Here is a 17,531-nt window from a genome sequence, read left to right as displayed (position 1 = left end):
CTGGCTCCCCTGGCCTTGGGGAGGGAGCTGCCCAGAGGAAAATGGAACTGTTGTTACCAGCAGATGAAGACAGAGGCTACAAACAGATGTTCAATGAACGGGAGAGGCCCTGGGAAGGCAGACGAGGGCCAGTGTCTGTCCCCTACAATCCCAGCCCTGCGGGGCATGGGACTGATGGGTGGGCACATGACTGCTCTGTGATGTGGCATGTGCCCAGACAGAAGGTGCACATGACGCTGGGTGCATGGACAGGGGAAGAGACACAGGGCAGCTAAGGACAGGCTTTGGAGAACAGCCAGTGGCCTTGGCTGGGTCATGAAGGCTGTGTATGAGTTCTCCAGGGCATGTCCAGTGTTCTGGGCAGAGAGCAAAGGCACTGAGACTGATGGGGGTTTGAATCCCGACTGGCCCCTTCCCAGCTCCTTAGGGTGAGTTACTGTACCTCTCTGAGCCTCAGTTGTTGCTCTAAGAAGTGGGGGACGATCGCAGTGCCTTCCTCCCTACAGTAGCTGTTGGAGGATGAGATAGGACTGGGTTGGGGTGCAGCAATGGACGTGACCAAGTTCCCGCTCTCCTGAGCTTGTCTTTCTCATCTGTAAAGTACCCACCTCAAAGAGTTATAAAGAGGACACGAAAATGTGTCCAGCACGGTGCTACCTAGTGTTAGTTGCTAAGTGTCTCTACTGTGTCACAAAGTTCTGTAGAGGAGGCGATTCGGGCAGAGCTCCTGGGAGCCGGCCAACAAGAATCCCAGGGTGGACACAGGTGGGTGGGATGCCCAGGACATCCAAGGCCCAGCCCTGCACTCAGTAGCCATGTGGAGGACGATTCCTTCTTTTTTGCTGCCTGCACTTCTGCATCTGCAGAATGGACATCATGATTGCACCTGTTTATGGAGGTGCCTGGGTTTAGACAGGAAGACCACAGGGGCCTTGGGCAGAGCTGGCTTTGGGAAGCACTCAGGGATGGCGAGGGGAGGGATTTTTTTCCTTTTGGTGCTGAGGTCCCGAGCCCGTCACACTGAGCCAGGCAGTGTGATGGCTGCTTGGACCTCTCCAAGATGGCCTTAGTGCTGACGAGGGCTCTGACTCCCCCAGCCAGGGACCCTGCCTCAAGGTCGCCAGAGGCTGCGGTGTCTTCTCAAGACTGAAGCCCCCCAAGGGCTACTGGGTGCAGGAGGGATTGTGATCAGAGGGAGCAGTCAGAGGGACTTGGGGCCTGACGAGGTCCTAGTACTTGAGCTTGTTGGTGGCCACAAGGGTGCCCCACATACGGTCATCATTAAGTTAAATATTTATTTTGTTCCTAAGAAGGCAAACAATGTGTCATGGGTGTGTTATAAGCCCCCAGCGGCTCCTGCACTTGGGCCGAGTCAAGCCCTGGCGCCGTTCTAGGCTCACAGTCAACTCCTTTCACTGGCCTCAAGCCCATTTTGCGCACGAGAACACTGGCACTCAGAGAGGTCAAGCGACTCGGCCGGGGTCCCACAGCGGCCCTAACTCTGCAGCCTCTTTCCCACGTAACTAAGCCGGCGGCGGCACCTCCCGTGCACGTGTCCGGCGCGCCCCAGACTCCGAGGCCCCGCAGCCCGCGCTGCGGCGCAGGCGGTTCCAGATCAAGGTCGCGCCGCGCCCCCGGCGCCCCCGCCCGGCAGAGGGGCGGCCCCGCGCGCGGCCCCGCCCCCGCCCCGCCCCCGCCCCGCCCCCGCGGGCCTCCCGCCGCCCCGGGCTCGGCGCGCTCGGCCGCCCTGCGATCGCAGCCCCGAGCCGTCCTGCGGCGGGATGCGCGGCCGGGGCGGGGGGCGCGCCCGCTGGCCGGCGCCGGTGCGCTCGCTGCTGCGCGCCTTCCGGGCCCGGGACGCCGCCGCCGCCACCCGAGGCACGGCGCCAGGTAAGCGCGTAGTGCAGGGAGGGAGCTTGGGCTGCGGGGCGGCCCCGCCCGGAGCCCGCGCTCGGCCCGTGGCCGCGGCGGGGTGGCCGGGGTACCCGCTGCGTCCCAGCACTGAGGGGGCCCCCTGGCCTGGGCTGTCCCTGCAGCCGAGGCGGGCGTCTCGGTGCCCCGACAAGGGCAGTGCGTGCAGTGGTCCCGAGCGCTGGCCTTGGCGTCTTGAGGCCGGCCTGGCGCGTGTGGAGCCCTCCTCCGCTGGCTCTGCGTGACCCTGACCCTGTGCCCCGGGCACTCGCCTTCGCCGTGACTCTGCCCCTACATCTGTACCATGGGGGAGTCCAGGACTTGGGGCAGGAGTTAGGATCACGTGAGCAGTGATGCCCACCCAGTGGGAAGCCCCCGCGTGTTCCCTTATACCCCCCTTCCCCCCCGGGGAGGACAGCCAGCCACCACCTGTGCGGGGCAGGAGCGACCAGAGCCGTTGCAGTCAGACACCTGGTCCTGGAGGGCTTCCAGCAGCAGTTAAAGGGACAGGCACTCCCGGGAGGGACTGAGCAAGCCGGAAAGTGGGGAGGGCCCCGCCGGGCTGCGAGGGGCCCGGGGAGGGGAGCTGGCATGGAGGGGGCTCAGGTGTCCCGGTGATGAGGCCAGAGAGCCCCAGAGCGGGGCTTGTTGGTGGGGGCGGTTCCTGCAGTGGGTGACCAGGAGGCTGAACGCTGGTGGGAGGAGGAGAGGCCAGTTTCCAGACTGGCTCTTTGGTAAGATTCCCTTGGGACACTTACTACAAAGCGCTTCCTGGCCATGCCCCAGGGCTGCCCCTCGAAATCTCCTGGAATCTGTATTTTTAACCTGTGCCCCAGATGATTCTGGAATCAGGCTAGTGGGGAGTCTGGCTTAGGTACACTGTGGTTCTTACCAGGGGTGCTCAACTGGGGTGATTCTGCCCATTCCCCATGTTTTTGGTTGTTACAACCCCCCCTCCCCAGTTACTACTGTCACCTAATGGGGAGAAGCCAGGGACGCTGCTTAGGATGGCCCCCCCTCCCCCAAAAAAGAAAAAATGAAAGAGAATGATCTAGTTCGCAGTGTTAGTAGTGCAAAAGTTTGGGGACTGAGATACATGGAGTCACAGGGCCAACAAAGGGGGATGCTGGGGTTGCTGGGCCAGTAGGCGTCCTGGGAAGCCTGCCGTGTGCCAGGCCCTCTGTGGTGCCCTGACAGTGAGAAGCTCGTGGATGACGCCTCGGGGTGCTGATGTGTGGTGAGTGGAGAGGCATCTGGAGCCTCAGCGCAGAGGATGGGCAGCCCTCCTGCGGTCGAATCCTGCACCTGGAGTGCCCACTAAGCAGGGGACCTTGTGCTGAGCCCTGCGAACACGGTGGTGACTGATGTGTGCATGGGTGCAGGCCTCCTCCCGGAAAGCACACCCCACCCGTGCGGTACTTGGGTGCTGAGTTCATAGCAGGTGTATTTGGGGTTGGATTTTGGGAAAGGCCACGTCCAGTCCTGACCTTCAGCCGCTTGGCAGTGCATTCAGAGCCGTCACGAGTGTATGATCTGCCGGTGGACACGATGCAACTCTTGCTCCACATGTTCATTTCAATTGTTGGGCATTTTGAAAATAGTTCTGTGACTTCTATCTTGGCCTTGAAGGAATGCAGGGCTCAGCCAGGGCTAATCCACTTTTGCCCAGGAGAAAGCCAGCTGTTTCTGCAGTGGGTCAGCAAGTGTTTACTCATTGCTGAAAATGGTTCAGGCACTGACGTAGATGCTGGGGATGCTGGGGATGCTGCGGAGAGCAAGGAGGTCTGCTCCCTGCCCTCAGGGAGCTTTTGTTCTCATAGGGGAGAAGGACAGTGGACATGGAAGGAAACAACACACAACAACAAGACAATGTCTATGCAAAGGGATGTTGGAAGAAGATAAGGACAGAGAGGCGCGACTGCAGGTGGCGCTGCTTTAGCTGGGGGGCAGGTTCTTCCAAGAGGAGATTTGCCTACAGACTTGAACAGGGAGACATAGGGAGCCATGTGAGGCTAGGGGGTGAGAGCATTTCTGGCAGGAGGAAAAGCAGCAGAGGCCCTGAGACAGCAATCAGCCTGGTGGGACTGGGGAATGAAGATGGTCACTGAAGCTGGAGACCCGCGGGCAGAGGAGATGAGGGCCTAACACTTGGCGAGGCGGGCAGGGGACCCTGGGCTCCTGCATGAGCAGTGGGGGTTGCCTGCATGCTGCCCAAGGCCACAGGAAAGCTGCAGGCTGAGGAATCGCATGACCGACTGTATGTAAGGGAAAGCTCACTGTGCTGTCCTAGTGGCCGGAGGGCAGATGTGGAAGGCAGGACTTTTAGGTGGTAGAGCTGACAGGACCTGCTGATGCCTCGGGGCCTGGAATCCAAGATGCCACATAGTTCCGTGACTGAGCACTGGGGTGCTATTGATGGAGCCGTCCAAGGCTTGGTGAGGGGTGGGTCGTGGGAAGGCTGGTGGGAGCAGGCCATGCTACTTTGGAGGGGCCTGTTGACATCCACTGGGGTGTGCGGAGTGGCCGTTCAAATCTGACCCTGGAGCCTGGGGCTGTGGTCAGCCCGCAGCCCCCGGTCTGAGCTTCATCGGGTGGAGCTGCCACCTGCAGGCACTCACCCCGTTGGGGGCCGAGCAGAGCAGGGCTGACCTTCTGGGTTTCAATGTTGCATTTCAGTGTTGCGTCAGAACCGATCCCAGTGCAAATATCAAGTTTTTTGGTTTGTAGCGAGGACCCAGGGCCCCAGGGTGGAACCAAATGGGCTGCCCATGACTCTGGTGTTCTGACGGCCAGACCTGGGGAAGGTCTCCTGACCTCCATCTGTCTGGCTCCCTCGATTTGCGTGGCTACTTCCTGAAGCTTGGTTTGGGTGGATCCTAATTCCCAGCCTTAAAGGGATAATGTGCTATTTCTGTGGCCAGAGCTGTTTAATTTAGGAACAAATTAGCCACTCATTCTTCCAGTCTGATTTGGAAGCGCTGACTCGTACTAGGGTATTTCTGCACCAAATGAGTTTTTTTTTTTTTTTTTTTAAGGAAAGGCGTGATCGATGATATCATAACACGTCTCAGCTGAGGCTCATTAAAACTTGTGGCTTTAGGGGCTGCGAAAGGCAGTTGGAAACTCGGTGCCTTGTTTGCCTGGCTTAGCTCCGCGCTTGCCGGGAGGGCCGGGCTCCCTGAACGCAGGAAATCTGAAGACCCAGATTGGGTCTGAGCTGCCCGGTTCCTTTGAAATCATAATGACCACCAGCTGTACTTAGCACTTGTGAGACCTGCAGAAACAGAAGGACACGTCTGTTCGGGAAAGTCAATTTGGGAAACTGGAAGTCCAGAGGCGGATGGCCTCAGTAGCTCGCCTGTCCCCATGTCTGTCCAGGGCTCGGGCTGGGTCACACCACCTGTCCTTGAACCCATCACTATGGCCTGCGAATGGGGGAAGCTGGACGGCTGAGGCCCAGCCCAGGGGCCAGCTCACAGGCCCCCTCCAGGCCAGGGACGGAGTCTGCGTCCCCTCAGTGGCCAGGCCTGAGACCCTGGGAAACAATCAAGGGGATGCTGGCAGAAGGAGAGTGGATGCCAGGCATTGCAAACACCATACTTCTGGCTGCCCCAGCGGTGGGGGAACCCCAGGTCTGTGCTCACCTGATCTTCCAAACCCACTGGGGTCAGGAGTCATCCTGGGGGCATCAGTTTTTCTCAGCACACTGTGTGCTTAGAGAAGGCAAAGCTGGCGACGTCCAGGTGGCAGTGGACGGCCTCACCCTGCTAGGGTTTGCGATTCAGCTGGGACTCTTCCAGACCCTCCTGTCGCCTGCCCAGGTGCCCAGGGCATTTTTCTCGCTGTGTGTCCTTCATCCGCTAGTATCTGCTGCCCCGTTACCTTAAGGACTGCTGTCTGCTGGTGAGCTTGGCCAGTGACACAGCTGATTTTTTGTTTTAAAAATTTTGTTTTAAAGGCAGGTGACCCTCAGAACAGCTCTAGAACAGGTCTGGCTTCTGGTTGGTATTCAATCAATGTTCGCCAGGTGAATGTATCACGTGCTCTTCTACGCAGGCAACAGGTTTCTTTGGGGAAAAATTTAATTCCACTAGTATTTCATGAATACCTTTTCCACGTGTGAAGTGCAAATATTGCAAATAAGGCTCAAATCTCCTTGGAGCACGGCTCTTACGTCTTCTCCCTTTTCTCCAGAGGTAAGCGCTGTTACCATTTAGGGTTTTTCCCGGCAGACTGACTTGAATGTGTATGTGAGTCTCAGTAGAAAACGTACAGGACTGTTTCCTGTATTTTGAAGTATTTTAGAGAAATGGCATCTGAACACAGCACGTCCTGTTCTGACACTTACTGTTTCCATTCAGCAGTGTGTCTTGGAGATTTATCTGGGTTAATAGCTTCAGCTTCTTTCCAATTGCTTTAGAATATTCTGCTGTTGTTTTACTGTTTCTGCTGCTGGTGGCCTCGGTGGGCCATCCCAGGGAGCAACCTGCAGTGCCCCTCGGTGCCTCTGTGCCAGCGCATCTCTACAGGGCACATTCCAAAGTGGGTTTTCTGGGGTCCAGGGAGAGCGCGTTTAACTTTCGTTTGAGGAGTGGCCTCCCAGAGCAGCGGTGTCAATCCCAGCACAGTGTCTGCAGCACTTTTCTCCAGGTACGTGGCCATGTTCAGATTCTCACGTTTCGTCAGCCCTACAGGAGAGAAGCGGGGCCTCCTTGCTTTGATTTGCATTCCCACGTGCTCCCTCCTGCCCTGGCTGCTTTCAGAGAATGGAGACCCTCCCCATGTGCCGTCTCTTAAATAACCCCGGGCACCGGGCTTCCCTGCCCCTCTGCTGGAGCTTTGGTAAGGCAACCCGTTGCGTTTGGGATTTCTACACAGTTTCAGTGGCATTTCATTTCATTTTAGGAAAAAACAGCCCACACCCCTGTGTCAGCCTTCTCCCAGAGGGCCTGGGGGCTGGCCAGGGTCCCCGGTGTGTCCCCGGCGGATTGGCCCCTGTCTGTGCTCCCTGCAGGTGAGTGTGGGGAGGATGGGCTGGGCTGTCCATCACCCTTTGGAGGCTGGTGACCTAGATTACCTGGGGAGGTGTGGATTTTGCATAATCGCAGTATTTCCAGGAAAGGTGACTAGTTACACCAGTCACTAGGCATGAGTGTGTCTTCACAAGGCCTTTCTGGAGTGGAATTCAGCAGCCTTGGGGGCTCAGAGCTGCGATACATCTTCTCTGCTGTTGGGCATCGGCCTTGGTTCTCGGGCCTTTGGGTTCGGGTGGACCTGTGCCAGATGTGGGTCTCCAGCCTGCGGAGAGCTGATCGTGGATTTCCAGCCTCCATGGTCACGTGAGCCGATCTCCCATGAAAATCTCTCTCTGTGTATTGGATCTGTTTCTCAGGAGAACCTTGCCTAATACAGCGGCTGCATTACTTTGTTAGGGTTACCAGAACAAAAGGGCCCACACTGGGGGGCTTAAACAACAGGAATTACGTTTCTCACAGTCCTGGAGGCTGGAAGTTCAAGATCAAGGTGTGTGGGCAGGTTTGGTTTCTTCTGAGGCCTCACCCTGTGGCTGCAGTGGGCCAGCTCCTCACAGGGCCTCTGTCCTCTCTGCAAGGGTGCCCCCAGTGTCCGTGTGTCCAGGCTTCCTCGTCTTCTAAGGACACTGGTCAGACTGGGCCATTTTAACTTAATCACATTTTTAAAGTCCCTGTCTCCAAATATAGTCACATTTGGGGGTACTGGGAGTTAGGGCCCAAGTATCTGAATTTTGAGGGGACGCCGTTTGGCCCAGAACAGCTGGCATGGTGGGCATTAGCTGGGAGCTCAGCTGGGGCTGTGGGCCAGGCCCTGCATCCTGTCCACCTGGGCTTCACACGGGAACATGGGTTCCGAGAGTGAGCCCCCCCCAGGGGAAACAGGTTCAGGTTCTGTCATCTTAACGATTTAGCCTTGGAGATCCCCCAGATTCAGGGATGGGGGGTGACACCCATCTTTCCATGGGGGAGCTGCAAAGTCATGTGATGATAACCCAGGAGGTGGGATAATGCTGTGGCCATATTTGGGAAATACCATCTGCCACATTGTCTAGACGGCCCTTCCCCCTACTGCACCGACCCTAGCAGCCCCTCTTTAGGGCCGGAATAGCCTCATCACCGTGTGTAATTATGCAAGAAGAGTCACCCAGGCCAGCCTGTCTGCTCGCCTTAGAAGGGCCTGCCTCTAAGGGTGGCATTCAGTGGTGGTGGGGCACCTCGACCATGGGAGGGCCCCCCTTCTCTAACTGCCCAGAGCAGCTTGCTGCCCCTCACCTGTCTGCACAGCGTGGTTAATGCTGAGCATCTGCTTTCCTTCCAGAAGTGTGGACTCCTTGTATGTGCCCTGCAGAGGGGCCTGTGGCACCAGCCCCCAGTACAGAACCTGAGTGCTGGGTCTCTTAAGAGCCTCCCTGGGGGACAGCATTTCACATGCGTCCTTACACTCGGTTGGGGCAGTGGCGTGCATCCAGTGCCTCTCCCCTGGGAGGATTCTGGAAGCTCCCACCTGGTCTCCCTGGGCCGCGTCCCATGTGCCTTTTTCCTTTTGCTGCTTGTGCTGCTCGTGCTCTGTGTCCTTCCTCTGTGAGTAGGACTGTGTCCGAGCCCTGGGAGCCCTAACCCGGGGTGAACCTGGAGACCCCCAGCATGGCATCTCTTCACACTCGTGCTGACGACCTGACTTCCACACCAAATATAAACCCATTGTGGCAACAACTTGCTTATGTCCGTGCTGCATGGGGCCCAGTGCCTGGCCAGTGATAGGTGGCCGTGAATTCCGAAGCCTCCCTGAGCACATGGGCCAGGTCGGTGGTGGGAAACCCCTTCCTCACGCCCTGGCGAGAATGTCCACGAGCTTCCCAGGAGTTTCTTCTTCCATGGAGCCTCTGGCTTCCGCCTCAAGGAGAGCCTTTAGCAGGAGAATCTCCAAATTCAGCCGCCCGTTCCCTCCTGCACTGCAGGGGTGGGACCTGCAGCCTCCTTGTGCATCTCTCTTGAGAGGCTCCTGTGTTCCTTGGAAAGCACATCAGATGTTTAGGCCGTTTTGAATTTTTTACACACATTTCTAACACAAAACGTGTAGTGGGTTTACACAGGCCAGCCTGGGCTTGTTGTCTGGGCCTGACCCCGTGCCCTTTGCATGAGCCGCCTGGGCAGTCACCCACAGGTGAGCCTCAGCCAGAGCGTCCCCACCTTTTCCTGCTCCCCTGTGCCCCCTTCCCAGCTAGAGGTGCAGTTTTGGAAGTTGGATACCCAGCCGCCTGAGTAATGGGCGTTACTCATTTCGATGGTGGGGTCACCGCTGCTGTGACAAAGAGCAGGAACTCCGAGTAGGCTGCGCTGGGTGGGGGCCTAAACAGTCAAGGACGCGTCTCTGCATTTAGAAGGGTCCAAAGCAGCTGGAAAAAACAAATACTCCCCGTCGTCTGCAGCTGAATCTCTGCTGTGATTGGCACCTGGAGAACGAGGCGGCTGGTGCATTATAGGTGCGCCGTGAACTTCCACTTCTACGTTTATGTTAATGGCTTTGCTGCCCATGCGGTTCCCTATAATCCACTAAAACATCTCGGTAAGTTAGCTCCAGTGCTTTGACTTGTAGTTAAACATTGGGGTAACTTGGAATGGGAGGAGATGGCCCTCGTACTGGTGGACTGAGGTGATCTCCACTTGGGAGAGTTATGGTCATGGATGAAAGCGCCGTGTGTTTCCCAGCTGTCACTTGTGCTGGGTTTGCATGAGAGTCACTGCAGCACGGGACCAGAGAGACGCCACCCTGAAATGCCCTCCTCAGGGACAGTGGCGTTCACGCCAGCCCCAGTGCCACTGTCGTCTGCTCGGCATATAGGAGGCATGACCACACTTCACAGGTGGGGAAATCCAAGGCCTGCTGAGGTCAAGGGCCTTGTCCCAGGTCACACGGCTGTGGAGCTGAACCGGCTCACTCTGGATTCTTAGCTGTTTTGCTGTCCTGCCTCCTAAGTTATATGCTCTACATTTTCTTCTGGAAGGACTGCCTTTCTCAGGGCCTAGCTCTGGATCCTTCCTGGATACCCACCTCCATCTGTGCCCTAGAGGTACCTCCCTTGGAAACCCGGAGGCTGGTGGCAGGAAGGAGCCCCGCGGGTGGGACTCTGTGCCCTGCAGGTGGGTGCCGTCGTAGCTCTCAACACCTGTCCTCCTCTCTGGCTTGTTCTCTCTTTTGTGTATTTTTCCTTGAGTTGAGCCTGTCCCACATCCGTGCCTATGCAGGGAGGAGTGGGACAGGGTCGTGCAGAGGTGGGGAAAGGACCCCGGGAGTTAGGCTGGCTCCACCAGCTCCCTGGTGGCCTCCCCTCTGATCTCCTCTCCTTGTAGGTGGAAGGTGACACCGAGGTGCCCTCCACCCCTCAGGAGGATGGAAGGGAGCACGCATGATTTGTTTTCCATGGCTGCTGGAACTGGTGACCGTGAACGTCACAGCCAGAACAGCATCCATTTATTTTCCCACACGTTCCAGTGGACTCCACTGGTCCTCTGCTCTGGGCACCCCAGCAGAAATCACGGTGTCTGCAGGCCTCACTCCTGCCTGGAGCTCAGAGAGAGGGCGCCTTGCTGGCTGTTAGCAGGGGTCCTCAGCTTCCAGGGGCCCCTGCATTCCCTGGCCCGGCCCCTTGGGCCGTGGGACCATCCAGGGTCACACCCCATCTCCAGGCCAGCTGAGTATCCCCCATCCCGTCCACAGATGCCTCCACAGCAGTGCCTGTGGTAGTGTTTGACGGAGGGCCGGACTCAGGAACCCTGACGTTTGGCCTTCTGCTGTCCACACCGTGGGTATGTGTGTCAGCCCAGGGCCTGGCCCACAGTGAGCTGCTGAGCACAGTGACACCACCACGCTGTGACCACGAGTGTACGGAAGCAGGGCAGCCAGGCCTGCTGTGAGGAATCCTGACATTCACCAAAACCTCCCTCTAACTTGCAGGGCGCATAAGCCGGTCGGTAAACATCAATTTTAACAGTAATCATGTAAAGGAAATTTTGTCTCTGCTATGATTTTAGCTGCAGGGCACCTTTGAATAAGGAGTTGGCTAAAGGTAGTTTAATGCCCCTGGGTTCCGTCTGCCCTGTGTTTCCACCATCACCACCCTTCAGGGCCACCTCCACATGGCTCCCTGCCACTGCTGTGGCCCCCGCACACCCCCGGCCTGCCAGTCTCTTCTTGTCCCTGCACTTCATTCTCCAGCAGGGGCCTCATGATCTGAGAGAAGGTAAATCCTGTCTCTCTCCTCTGAAGACCCTCCCGGGGTTTCCATTTCTCCCAGGACGACATCCATGCTCCGCCCAGGGGTCATGCAGCCTTTGATGCTCTGTGGCCTGGCCTCACCGCACGCCACCCCGCACCCAGCACGCCAGCCACCCAGCCCTCCTCCGCCTCTCAGACAGCCCCATGCTGTCACCCCAGGGATTTTCTATGTGCTGCACTTGGGGGCCCCTCCCACATTGCCTGACATACCATGAATGAATGGACAAATGAATCAATGAATGAGTGACTCGATCAGTCAAACCCAACACAGGACGTTATGTTGAGGACATTTCCCTTGGGTCAAGCCTGGTGGGTCTGTGTGGTCTGCAGCCTGTGCCTTTTTGAATGAAGGATCAGCTCTTCACTTTTGCAGGTTCCGGTGGGAGCAGAGCCAGCCCCACTCTAGATTTCTGCCCCTTTGCTCCTGCCTGCTGACAGCTTCCAGGGCCCATACCCCTAAAATCCTGAGACTCCCTTTTGTGCCACAGTATGAGTGGACATGTGGGTCCCCCAAGCAGCCCTTGAAAAGAATCAGGCACCTCCAAAAACTCAGCAGAAATGTGAGGGGTGAGATCCTCTGTTCCCAAGACACTGGGCTGAAGGGGCCTCTGTTCAACCCAGAAATGAATGCTGTCCCACCACAGGCTGTGGGAATCCCTGGCATTATTGTTAATAGTCCAGAGTGGAGACCTGTGGAGGCACCAGAATCTAATTGCCTAAATAACTGCTCCCAAATAGAAAATCCCACTAGACCCACCACTTTAAAGTGCTTATCAGTCCTAATGGAATGTGGGCTCTGAATGTGATCATAGCTCCTATGAAAATATGGACATGTCATTATTTATAGGTTTGTGCAAGTGGATTTGGGGAATTATCACTCCAGCTATGGCACTTAAGGGGGATTTTTAAAGTACTACCTAAAAACCTAGTGCTGTGGACTTTCTGTAATTTATAGGTCAAGTTCGGTGTGTGTTTAACTGTTACCCCGTAAAGTACTCTGCCATCTCTGTGACACTGTCAGTGACGTAAATCGGTGCTATGGACTGTCGATCAGTTCAGCCCTCTGATCTCCCATGGCAAAGAAATGGGTCTCTTTAGAGTGTAATTCCAGTAAACATACTAAAATGCGCACATCGAGTTGGAGGGAGAAAGTGGGTGACCAAGGCCATTACTAAAACATGAATTACCTTCTTTTGGAAGTAAAAGAGTAAAATAATTTGACATTCTGGGCAAGAAGCGTAATGGTAGAAGAGGATTACAAATTTGCCCTTGTGTTTATTTGTAGCATTCTAATCATGTAAGTATTTCATGATCTTGTCTCCTGCCAAGAATGAAAGCATCACTGGTGGGGCCTTGGGTGGCCACCGTCCCCTGGAGGCAGCCACTCTGTCAGCTGAGGACGGGAGAAGGGGTCACCCAAGACGCATGGCTTTGTGCTGAGCACACAGAGAAGCAGGAGCCGAGTGGGGCTGCCTCCTGTCTCCTCTGTAGAGCGGGGCTCCTCCTTGCCTGGTGTGCTCTGGTTGTTCGTTCTTCTGCCCCGTTGCTGCCACTCACATGCTTGTCTCCTGGCTGCCTGGATGGACCCGGGCGCTAAGCCAAAGAAGGCAAACGCCTTGCCCCAGGGAGCCTCGTGTGTTGATGACAGCTAGCACACCTGAAGGCGTCCCTCATGCTGGGCACTGTGCCGAGTGCCCAGACCTTTGTCGTCTCCTCACCTGTGCACCAGACTGAGGCTAGCGAGCCCAGATCCACACAGTGAGGCTGTGACCGAACCCCTTCTCATGTCCAGGTATTCAACTCCTGCTCGGAAGGGCTTCTCTAGGCAGTCTGAGAGTGGACACCACTCTGAGGGGTCCTGGGGCATCTCTAGGGGTCGTGGGACGCCCACAGCATGCTTTTCAGGCCAGTTCTGGCTGCTCAGGCCTTTGAGGGTAGAGACCGTCACTGGTGAAGTGGAGGGCTTTATTTGAGAAGAGTGTGTTTATAAAGAGCCATAGCTGTCATTCTGCTGAGTGCCACCCTGAATAGTCTAACGGGCATGGCTGTAGGTGGGGAGACCCGGCAGGGATGTGGTCAAAGAGCGAAAGAAGCCAAGTTCAAGGCCAGGTCTCTGGGGCACAGCGACCGTGCCGGGTGCAGTTTCCATGGTGGCCGGCAGAGGGCGCAGCTCCCCTCCTTACCGCCGGGGCTCTGCTGACAGCCGCTCGGTCCTCACCTGCTCTAGGTCGGCCTCGGGATTCCCACCTGGGGGTTTGCCCTCTTGTCCCTCCGCAGTTGGTTCCCCTAAGAGCTTGGACAGAGAGAAAGACTTGAGCGGTTCTGTTTAAGTGACTGAGTTTGCCGGTCTAACTCAGTTCCCATTGACAGTGTGAGTGAGGAGAGGACACCACGTGGCCCCGATGAGGACTTGGGCGGAGATCACCTCCTCCTCTGAAAGCCTAGAGCCGCCACGAACCGCGGGGAGGCTGGGCCCTCACTCCCAGAGCAGGGTGTCATAGGATCAGCCACCCACCATGTGCATTAATTCACTCAACAAACGCAGTCAATTATTCAGTCAACAAACATGCCAGGTACGTTCTGGGTGACGGACTTGACAAAAGTCCCTGGTTCTGACATCCCAGCAGCCTAGAGCCTTGGGCCATCAGCTGTCCAGGGGTGGGTGAATTCGAGAGGGTCCTGGAAAAGTACTTAGTATGCTGGGGAGAAGAAAACTGCAATGTTGAAATAACTAAGTGTCTACAAACTGTAGTCTCGCTGTCAGTGGGTGACGAACTCCAAGTCCTGCTGCTCTGCATGCTGGCTGCCTTTTAAGTGTGGTTGAGTGGGGCAGGGCCTTCAGAAGCTGGAGGCCCTGGGGCTCTTGTGAGAGTGCCACCAGGGTTGGGTCAGCACTTGCCACTTGACCCCTGGAATGGCCACACAGGAGTGACCATGCTCATTCTAAGGTGGGGCCCAGAGAGGGGTCAGCAGCCCACAGCTGGTACCAGAGGGTCTGTGGGACCTCAGAGCTTGTGCCCCTCCCATCTCCCCCCACCCCCCTGAGGAAGCCGACAGACAGTCTCTGTGAGTCGCGGTGGGTGTCAAGCCAGGCAGCAGACTCTCCCGTCCGTCATGTGTCATGCAGCTCCTCTTTCTGTCCCATCCCACTCCATTGGCCCTCCCACCCAGGAAGTAGCACCATTCCCTTGTCAATATCACACTTGATGGTTACCTCCCACCACCACCTTTTCCAGTTAGTTATCAAAAAGCAACTATCTGGACGGCATCTCTGGCTCCTCCGTCTCCCCTGCCCCTCTACAGCTAGCTGTCACAGACCCACTGGGCCCGCCTGTGGAATGCACCGGTTCTGGACTGCTCAGCGCCCCCACTGCCCACCCAGACGGTTGCCAGCCTCCTCCTCCGTCTCCCCTCTCCTCCCTTGCCTGGGGTCCCTTGTCCATTGGCAGCCAGAAGGGTCCTCTGGAGGCTCGCTTCTGCCTCCAGCAGTTTTTCACACCCTTGGAACAAACCCAGACTCCTAGTGAGGACCAAGACGCTGCCTGGTCTGGGTCCTGACTGTCCCTCTAGCCTGGCTCACGCGCTGGCCCCTCACTCTGCCTTTTCTGGAGACTCCAGAGCTCTGTGCTGCTCCCGCATCCTGCCTTTGCCCGGAGAGTTTCCCCTGCCTGGTCGCCCTAGATCTGTGACTTGTCTGGTTGATCCCCACCAAGGCTTCAAGTCCAGGAAGGGTCTGCTTCCTCAGACAGGCTCCTCCCCATCCCGTTCGGCTTCTGAGCTCTGTGCTCACTGAGGTCAGTGGATTGATTGGTTGATTGCTTAGTTGTTGATCCCGGCTTCTCCACCGACCTCAAGCTCCGCAAAGTCAAGGCGCAGTCATATTTTGCTCATTGGGGTGTTCCCCAAAAGTCACATGTTTTGGCACAAAATAGATGCTCAGAAAATAGATGACAGTGATTAATCTGCACTGTGCATAAGAATGAAACCAGTTCTGGAGATGTGTGGGTGGGAGTGGACCTCTGAGCGACTCTCACCCACAAGTTGGGCGGCTCTGCCAGCCTCAGGGCACCTGTGCCAAGACGCTCCTCCTGACTGTCGCGGGCAGATGAGACCATCCCTGTGCCTTCACCCCCTTGTATTTTTGAAGGGATGAGTTTTACAGACTTCGGCCCTTTGTAGCTCTTTGAGGCCACCGTGGTAAGGTTATCGGTACTGCCTGGAGTTAGGAAACAGCTGTGGGGTTTCTGATCGAGGACCAGAAAGGCGGCCCCTGGGGGGGCAGGAGGGGTTTCAAGTGTGACTATACTCCGCAGAAGTGGGGCGCAGAATCCACTCATCCTACAGGTCCAAAGCTCAGCTTGGTTGCCTCAGTCGGCCTCGTTTTGTTTTCTTATTGAAATAATTTACATATCATAAAGCTCACCTGTTTAAAGTATAAAATTCAGTGACTTTTAGTATATTTACATAGTTGTGAATCGTCATGATCTAATTTTAGAACATTTCTATCACCCCAAAAAGAAACCCCATACTCACCGGCAGTCATTCTCGGATCTTGTTGAGGAGGGACGTCTGGTGACTTTCACAAAGATCCTTTGAGGGTCCTTGAGGCTGGGACCTTCTGTGGACAGCTGTCTCCTATGCACTCCGGGGCCCCGTCTTCCCGGACCTCCAGCCCTGCGGGGAGGCAGATGAATGGCTGTCTGGTGGGGAGTGACTTGGAAGGCCAGTGTCTCCCCTGTAGGCACTTCACCAGGAGACTATATCCTGTGATCAGTAGAGGTAGAGTTGCTAATTTTTTAAAATTTTAAACTATTTTTATTATGGACCATTTTGAAGTCAGAGAAAAATATAGGGACAGTTCCATGCCTGAGCAGCTCTAACAAATCACAGTATTTTTCTAACATACATTTTTTAATAACTCAGTGTTGGTTGTACCCTTGTCTTCTGCCTCCCCATTCCACATGAGCTCTGGGAGCAAGTGCTGAGTCTTACCCGTTTTTATGCTTTTAAAGCCCCACGCATACAGTTTGGCAGAGCCAGGATCCGGCATTGCAGCAAAGAGGGAAGGGGCTAGAAATGATTTTAGGTGATTCATGGACAAGGATTCAGGAGCACTGGCTTCTGTAGAGGATTCTTCCCATTCTTTGTCCTCTGGCAGCATTGAGAACATCTCTGCTTGGAGCCTGGGGGTCTGAATTCTCCCCCCCTTGCTCAGCTCCTTTTCAGCAAAGTGGGAGCTCCGGTCCGCACTGTGGTCCTTGCCGCAGAAGACAGGGAGGCTGTGTTTCTATCACTGCAGGGATGGTTTCCTTCAAAAAGCATTTAAGTGCAAAGAGTTATTTAAAAGAAAAATCTTGTTAGTAGCAATAAGGTTCTGAGTGGTGAATGAGTAGCAATAGCTGGAAGCCTCTGGTGTGACCTTTTTCTCTCCCAGGTGTCCCTGGGCTGTAGCCCTCCCCCCACCCTCGAGTCCAGCTCTGTCTGCTGCTGGCCAGGCCACCTGCAGGCTTTCACATCTGGGTGTGGGAGGTGTGAATGGTGTGGTTGGGGAAGGGTGTCTGAGACCTGCCTGTGGGGCCAGGACTTGGCCTGGGTGTGTATTGGGGTGGGGGAGCTGCCTGAGGAACCACTTGGAGGGACTCTGGGCCATGAGCATTGGCCCTGCCACATCTGGCTTGTGACCTGGGTAGGTGCCCCCACATCTCTGAGTTGCTGTCGTTTTTAAGGTGGCGACTGTAGTGGTTCGCACCTCAAGGATGTGATGAGAAAAAATGACACCAGTCAGTAAAGCGCTCAGCCCAGAGCTGGGCACATTATCACCTAGCACGTTTTTATGTGAAAAAAAGCATTTAGTAAAATGTCCTACCAATTTCTTGTTTCTCAGTTTTAATTGCCAACTGTAATGAAATGTTTTGGGGGCCATCTATTGGTTTATTGGTGACCATCTCAGCTCCCCTGTCCCCTACAGTCCTGACCATCTCAGCTCCCCTGTCCCCTGCAGTCCTGGAAGACACATTGTGGGTTGTTTCTGCATCTGCACTGCTGGAGCCCTAACGCCCGGCATGGTGGCCAGGCATACCAGGCTCTCTGCAGATTGTGTGAATGAATGAATGAATGAATGAATGCTTTCTCTGAAGGTAACTGCTGCTGAGAGCCCGGAGCTCTGTGTGGAGTGAGCTTTTCTGTTACTTCCCCACATCCTGGTTCCGTCCTTGGCCCTTCAGTGGGGTCCATCTGACAGCCAGCATACTCCCCCTGCACCCCAGCCCTCTGCTAGGTGCCGGCTGGATACGAAGGGGCAGCCCAGGAGG

General features: G+C 56.0%; 1 protein-coding gene across 1 annotated transcript in view; it reads left to right on the top strand.

Moving 5' to 3' along the window:
- The first annotated feature begins 1,721 nt into the window (after positions 1–1,721).
- The window catches only part of PHACTR3 (phosphatase and actin regulator 3), a 201,721-nt gene continuing 185,911 nt past the window's right edge, over positions 1,722–17,531 (top strand). Inside the window, exon 1 of the mRNA XM_073236391.1 lies at positions 1,722–1,890. Within this exon, the coding sequence (XP_073092492.1) occupies positions 1,782–1,890 (109 nt within the window). The 5' untranslated portion in view covers positions 1,722–1,781. The remainder of the gene's footprint in view (positions 1,891–17,531) is intronic.

Source organism: Manis javanica, chromosome 5 (assembly GCF_040802235.1).
Source record: "Manis javanica isolate MJ-LG chromosome 5, MJ_LKY, whole genome shotgun sequence".
NCBI classification, from domain to species: Eukaryota; Metazoa; Chordata; class Mammalia; order Pholidota; family Manidae; genus Manis; species Manis javanica.
The sequence above is the reverse complement of the archived record's forward strand: the minus strand, read 5'-3'. Positions and strand labels throughout refer to the sequence as shown.